Below are 7,727 nucleotides of genomic sequence, written 5' to 3'. Positions count from 1 at the left end.
CCTGCATATAATTTAGAAGATAAATCCACAAATCTAAACTGATAAAGTTAACCTCCACAGATCCAGCTATGGGTTTACTGTCCACTGTTTGTGTACAAGAGTTTCACAGCTTTATACAAAAAACAAAACAAAAAAAAACTGTCCAACGTAAAGGGCGTTCCATAAAAATGTTTGAAAAAATGCATCTGAAAAAAATGTTACATTTGATGTTTGCAATATAGGCAATTATTTAACATAAAAAAAGCCAAAACTTGTACTTTCCTGGGTCTCAAGAGGTTAAATATGTTCTTAATAAAACCATATTTGAAAAAAAAAAATCAAAATGCATTAAACAAATACATTAAACTATTAAACAAATCAGACAAAAACATAAAAGTTAATCATTGTTCTATTTTGGAAAATTATCCAAACTTTGCAGCAGCATTCTCCAATTTGTCCTGAAAAAAAAAAAAAAAAAAAAAGACTCCTGAAGCCTTTTTTTTAAAATTATTATTTCCTTTTTTTGTATTGATATTTTCTTTCTTGATACTTTTATTATACTTAATGCAAACAAAACAAAGAGAGTAGTTGCCTGCATATAATTTAGAAGTTAAATCCACAAATCTAAACTGATAAAGTTAACCTCCACAGATCCAGCTATGGGTTTACTGTCCACTGTTTGTGTACAAGAGTTTCACAGCTTTATACAAAAAACAAAACAAACAAACAAAAAAAAAACTGTCCAACGTAAAGGGCGTTCCATAAAAATGTTTGAAAAAATGCATCTGAAAAAAATGTTACATTTGATGTTTGCAATATAGGCAATTATTTAACATAAAAAAAGCCAAAACTTGTACTTTCCTGGGTCTCAAGAGGTTAAATATGTTCTTAATAAAACCATATTTGAAAAAAAAAAAAAAAAAAAAATCAAAATGCATTTCAACTTTAGCCTAATTTTGAGTAATAAAATCAATCTAAAAAAGTAAAAAAAAAAAAAAAAATCTAGATACTTTTTTTTCATAATTCATGCATGAAAGGGTTAAACATTTTAGATCAGTAGATGGTTTTGGTCACTGGTGGATATTTGGGTTTTTATTGGTTCAGAGAATATCAATATCCTTTCACTGGTGAGCTTTCAAACACTGTTTCCTTTTCATTTGCCTCCTTACATGGCAGACACATATTCCAAGCAGCTTTTGCAATTAGTATGCTAAGTGGTGCAAAGCCTCACAATGTCACTTTTCATTACATCTCCACTTGTGTTTATGTCTTTCACTCGTGTGTCAGTCTTTGCTCTGGGTAAACATGTCTCTCTGACAGCTGCTACACACTTTTTTTTTTTTTTTCTTTTTGATCCCGGTGCTCCTTCCATGGCTCCGTGGCACTTTTCCTACTGTTTACCAGCTGGTGACACAGGCCCGGTTGACAGGACAGACATAGGTGACCACCTCAGAGCGCCCGTCATTCACACATGCACACTCAGACTGAGGCAACGCTCTTGTGGAAAGAAAGAAAAAAAAAAAAAAAAAAAAGTGGTGCAGGTGCCCACCTCAGGGCGTCCATCACTTCACACACACAATTTGTATAAATACACACAGACAGGCAGCGCTTGTGTAGAAGGAGGGTCACGGATGACCACCTCAGAGCACCCATCACTTCACACACAAACTTGGCTTTTCCAAGCAGAGGGTTTTTCCCTTCCAACACACAGCCGTATGGCCACATGCCCTTTTGACGTACGAGGTGCCAGCTGGGAAAACATAGCGAACCGTGTGTGTCACCGCCAACCTGGGCAGCAGGAAAGAAGCTCTGTAGAGGTGGAGAAGGTGGTTTAATCCACTGTAGGAGACGCAGGGATTCCTACAACCAGGCATTCTTCTGACTTTTGGGCTAAAATTGAAAACTATCTTATATCTTAAATAGTAAATGTTGGAGAAACTGTGGCTGTCAGTTGGCCCTTCACTACCACATGTTCTGGGACTGTCAGGGTAAACAAAACTACTGGTCTGAGATCAATAGGCAAGGCAAGTTTATTTGTATAGCACATTTCAGCAACAAGGCAATTTAAGGTGCTTCACACAGGACATTGAAATAAAAGAAACAAAAAGAAACACATTTAAAACATTATAAAAGAAACATGTAAAAGGTGATTAAAAACAGCAAGTAAGAAAACAACACATAAAATCAAAAATAAATAAATAAAATAGAATAAAAATAAAATACAAATAAAAACACACACATATTAAAGTAAAAGTTGCAGTGCAGAGTTTCAAAGAGAATATAAAATTTAAAAAGTCAAAAGCCTTTTAGTCAGCGGCAGCAGTGAACAGGTGAGTCTTTAACCTGGACTTAAAAGAACTCAGACTCTCAGCAGACCTGATATTTTCTGGTAGTTTGTTCCAGATATACGGAGCATAGAAACTGAACGCTGATTCTCCAGGTTTAGTTCTGACTTTGGGAACACAGAGCAGACCTGCACCAGATGACCTGAGTGGTCTGGATGGTTCATACTGGACTAGAAGGTCTCTGATGTATTTTGGGCCTAAACCATTCAGTGCTTTATATGCTAGTAAGAGAATTTTGAAGTCTATTCTCTGAGAGACAGGGAGCCAGTGTAGAGACCTGAGAACTGGGCTGATGTGGTCCACTCTCTTGGTGTTAGTGAGGACTCAAGCAGCAGCATTCTGCAATAAAGCAAAGCGAATCATTTTTACAACATACATTCCCTCTGACTGCAGAACTATGTATTTAAGACTCAAAACACCTGCTATGAAAATAGATGAATATCTCTGGAATGTTCTTTTGGCAGCAGGGAAAAAAAACAATAACATACTAGAAACGCACTCACAGAGCGCAGACCTCCACTAAGGCAGATCAGTGCCCCCCCCCCCAATCACCACCAAAATTGAATCGTTTGTTCCTTATGGCAGTATCAACATTTCCTGAAAATTTCATCCAAATTCGTCCATAACTTTTTGAGTTATCTTGCACATAGACAGACAGACAGACAGACAAACCAACACTGGCAAAAACATAACCTCCTTAACCCCCCCCCCCCCCCCGATCACCACCAAAATTTAATCATTTGTTTGTTCCTTATGGCAGTATCAACATTCCCTGAAATTTTCATCCAAATCTGTCCATAACTTTTTGAGTTACCTTGCACACAGACAGACAGACAGACCAACGCCGGCAAAAACATAACCTCTTTGGCAGAGGTAAAAAAAAAAATGGATGGTACAAGATGAGCCAACTGTTCAACAGTGGGTTCAAATAACATGGGACATTTACAAAATGGAAAAAAAAATCACCTTCACCATTAATCTGAAATTAGAAATATTCGTTAAACATTGGGAAAAATGGGAAAATTATGTGAAACTAGAAAAGCACTCGGAGAGCGCAGACCTCCACCAAGGCAGATCAGTGCCCCCCCAATCACCACCAAAATTGAATTGTTTGTTCCTTATGGCAGTATCAACTTTTCCTGAAAATTTCATCCAAATTCGTCCATAACTTTTTGAGTTATCTTGCACATAGACAGACAGACAGACAGACAAACCAACACTGGCAAAAACATAACCTCCTTGGCGGAGGTAACAATACATGCCAAATGTCACCATGGTGATATAAAAGGAGACTATTCGATTTGATATGTACTTTTTTATTTTTTATTTCCAGTATGTATAAATATCGCTCGTAAACTTGAATTTCTATTGAATGTTATACAAAGCTACATATGTCCATGCTGTTCTCTCTCTGGATGTTTGTTGTGTCTCTTACGCTTCAATAAAAATAAAAAATAAAATAAAATAAAAAAGAAAGCTATCTTATATCTAAATGTAATGAAAATATAGCTCTAACATCTCAAAATGTACTTACATTAGGGATGCAAATTATCAATTAATCCATTAACCCTTCATTGGTTGACCTTATCGATCGATTAATGATTAATTGATAAGTGGCGATTTTCAGTAGAAACTGAATTTCTCTTTCGATAGGGTCTGTAAGAATAAAACCTAGATATTGTTAATATACTTCATGAAAAAAGCAAGTCATATTCCTTAATGACTGATTTATTGTAACTGTTGGATACAGTACAGACAGTGACATTTATGGAGTAGAACTAAAGACATTCAACAGAGAAATTCAACAAAATAAATGGATCTGAAGAGGAGCAGTTTAGAAGAAATGAGCATTTCTGACTTTGCATCACTGACATGATGGAGCGAGATTTCAGCGGAGATAATTATAATTATAGGTGTGTGTGTGTGTGTGTGTGTGTGTATGTGTGTGTGTGTATGTGTGTGTGTGTGTGTGATCTGATCATTTTATTTGGAAAATGTCATAAACACAAAAGTAAATATGCCAAAACACATCCAAATTTTAAAGTCTTTCTGATCGAATTTGAAAAATATATTAAGTCACTGGGATTTATCTTTAACAAAAAAAAAAAAAAAACAATTTATAAAGAATTCTTTAAAATTGACTGAACTTACTCTCTGATGTGTTTATTTATTTATTTTTCTTAGATCTTTATATTTTACGTTTTCATTATTATTATTATTATTATTATTATTATTAGTGTCTGTAAGTCTTTGCATTATTTTCATTCTTTTTTTTGGATGATTTTTCCTTTTGACATCTTGATATTTGTTCAAAATTTCTCTGTTTTGTATACCTATATATTTCAATAAAATTGAAAAAATATCTTAAAAAAAAAAAAAAATAGGAAACTGTACAATCTACTAGAATTTTCACATTTAACCCATAAAGACCTAAACATCCACTGTCAACTAAAAGCATAAACTGTTTAATACCTGTTGATCCATTTATTCCAGTGGTTCTCAAACTTTTTTTTTTTTTTCAAACTTCCAATTTTCCAATTTCTAGAACATTTTGAACATTTTACACAGACATTAGTCGCTTTTCCATTGACCTTCAAACTGTGCAAATATAACTTGCGCATAAAAATTTATCTAATGGAAAAATGACAATTTTGCCAGAAGTCTCATTTTTCGATAAAAAGTTTTTGCACTGGCAAGAGGTGGTCTTTCGGGTGTAGCTCAAATGGTATATCACATAAAACTGCAATGGAAAGAAGTTTTTTGTGCAACTAGAGTCACGTGAATTAAAAAAACAGATGTTGACGTACATTACAACAAGCGAAGAAGAAGCATTTTAAAAGAAACATGTCGCAGTATGTGTGGACACACCAGGAAACCTGATCATTTTTTAAATTTAGTAATAATAATAATAATAATAATAATAATAATGGATTAGATTTATATAGCGCTTTTCTATGAACACATACTCAAAGCGCGTACAGTGGATCCATTATTCATTCGCTCACACATTCTCCCTCTGGTGGTGGTAAACTACATCTGTATCCACAGCTGTCCTGGGGCAGACTGACGGAAGCATGGCTGCTAATCTGCACCTGCAGCCCCTCCCACCACCGAACATTCATACACATTCATACACCAGTGTGAGTATCAGCACTGGAGGCAAGGAGGGTGAAGTGTCTTGTCCAAGGACGCAACAGCACGTGACTGGGGACAGAGTGGGATTCGAACCGCCAACCCTTCGGTTATTGGACGATTTGGACGCTCTACCCTCTGAGCTGCCTCGTCAAACTCGTCCATTGGAAAAACAGCTAGTTATAGGGCAGTGTTTTTCAGTCCCACATGGGTCGACTGGAATTTCTAGTAACTGCTAAAAAAAAAAAAAAAAATTACTATTAAAAATAGTAGGAGATAGTGGGGTAATGTATAATAATAATGAATATATCTGTAAATCAACACTATATTTACGTTCGTCGCCATGTTTATGGAATGACTTCTCGTGTCATCTCACGATAAATAAACAAATCATCGCATTTGTGATTTAATGGAAAAAAACGACGTTATGCCCTTCTGTTTTTTCGACATTTAGTAAATATCGGTAAAGTTTTGCGCAGATGTCCGATGGAAAAGTGACTAGTGTGATGCACAGCATAGGGCGGTGTTTCTCAGTCCCACATGGGGTCGCCTGGAATTTCTAGTAATTGATTACAAAAACAAAAACAAAAACAACGTACTAATAAAAAATACATGGTGAGTTGACAGAGACAATCCTAATCCATTACAGACATGGTAAACAGTGAGTCTGAAGCTGAAGCACTGTGGTTCTGTTTATCTGTCAAATGTTCATTGTGGTCAGTTTCAGATGCTGCAGCTCTTTCATAATTCATAGTTTGAGTTCTTGTTTGTTCAGTATTAATTGTCAGCCTTGTAAATCCAAGCTGGACTGACTACATATCCTATTTCATAGTATTTCTATGTGTGAACTATAAAGAGTTCAAAGTCGTGCATTTTTTCGTCTGATCCTCAACGTCCTGTTTCTTTTTTCTTTTCGTTGTAGAAACTCTGTTGAGCTTCGTGGACGACATCCTGTCCGGGGCCAGGTCTCCATGTGTGATGTTAGGAGACATCCCCAACCTCCTGTCCTCATCCATCAGCATGATCATCCGCTGCCTGGAACCCGACACCACATACATGTAAGACTAAAGGAGGTGAAGGACGGGGATGATAGAGTATGAATGAATGAATGGTTTATTTTGGTTTGTACATTAACACCAAACGTGTCATATTTGATCCATGAGTTTTGAAGCCCTCTACATGATCATTGTGATATTGTTTTTCTTGAAAAACCTGATGTATACAATTAGATACATGCAATACACAGATAATCCACCAGGGGGAGGAATTCATTCAGCAGAGGCCTTTCCAGTGACACTACAAAACTGTCATTAACCCTTTCATGCACGAATTATGAGAACCTTCATCAAAATTTTTTCCTGAGTGTTTTTATTCCTCTTTAGGCATGAAAAAAACTTGATAGAAAATTTTCTTCTGAAAAATAAATAAAAAATAAATAAATAAAATAAAAATAATTAAATAAATAAATAAATACATTTAAAAAGTAATAATGACAAAAAATGTCTTATGAACCTATTTTTCATGAAGTTGCAAAAATGTCCACTCAGCTGGACACCACACGTTTAATTTTTGACGCACAGAAACGTGTATTTACTGATAAATTGTGTGAAAAGTGTGGGGAAGGCTTGTGATTCTGGGGGTTTATGCTCAGGAGAGATCTACATAATGTTACCAATTCATGTCAGAAAAGATATGTAGTGTCTTAAAACTTTAATAAAGATATGTGTAAAGACAAAACAAAAACAAAAAAAACAACGAAAAGAACAACAAAATCCATGAATATACAAGAGAACAGCTGTAGAAGAGCTGTCCACTGGAGTGACCACTGTGCATGAAAGGGTTAATGAGGAAGGAGGAAGAACTGTGACAGTTTCAAAAAGGAATTACCAATTTGTTAGACATGTTTGTTTTATATTATACTTTTGTTTGTTCAAAAATAATATTTGAGCATTGAGACCCGATGTATCAAATATGATACAAAATTGAAACTCATACATGGAAATTGATATTTGAAAAAAACTTTTTTTTTGGTTGTTAAGGAGGACCAATAAAGGCTCCAGTTTCAAAGAACTGGAATTTTCTGTCAATGATTTAATGGTTCAGGCTTTACAGGATTAAATTCCATCCCATAATTTCATACCCACAACCCAAATACATCTAGACTTCACATTTGTCCTTACTTTAGTCCATTCACAAATATAAAGACCTCTTAAATTATAATTACTCTCTTAATTTAAAGAAATCTGAATGCTATTTGGAAAAATGTAATTT

The 7,727-nt window shown here is 35.1% G+C and overlaps 1 protein-coding gene across 1 annotated transcript in view; it reads left to right on the top strand.

The window, feature by feature from the left end:
* The window catches only part of astn1 (astrotactin 1), a 982,704-nt gene that overhangs the window by 891,639 nt on the left and 83,338 nt on the right, over nucleotides 1–7,727 (top strand). Inside the window, 1 exon segment of the mRNA XM_030160213.1 lies at nucleotides 6,379–6,514. Coding sequence (XP_030016073.1) covers nucleotides 6,379–6,514 — 136 coding nt within the window.

The sequence above is a fragment of the Sphaeramia orbicularis genome, chromosome 17, assembly GCF_902148855.1.
Source record: "Sphaeramia orbicularis chromosome 17, fSphaOr1.1, whole genome shotgun sequence".
NCBI classification, from domain to species: domain Eukaryota; kingdom Metazoa; phylum Chordata; class Actinopteri; order Kurtiformes; family Apogonidae; genus Sphaeramia; species Sphaeramia orbicularis.
Note: the sequence above shows the minus strand (reverse complement) of the source record. Positions and strands in the feature narration are given on the sequence as shown.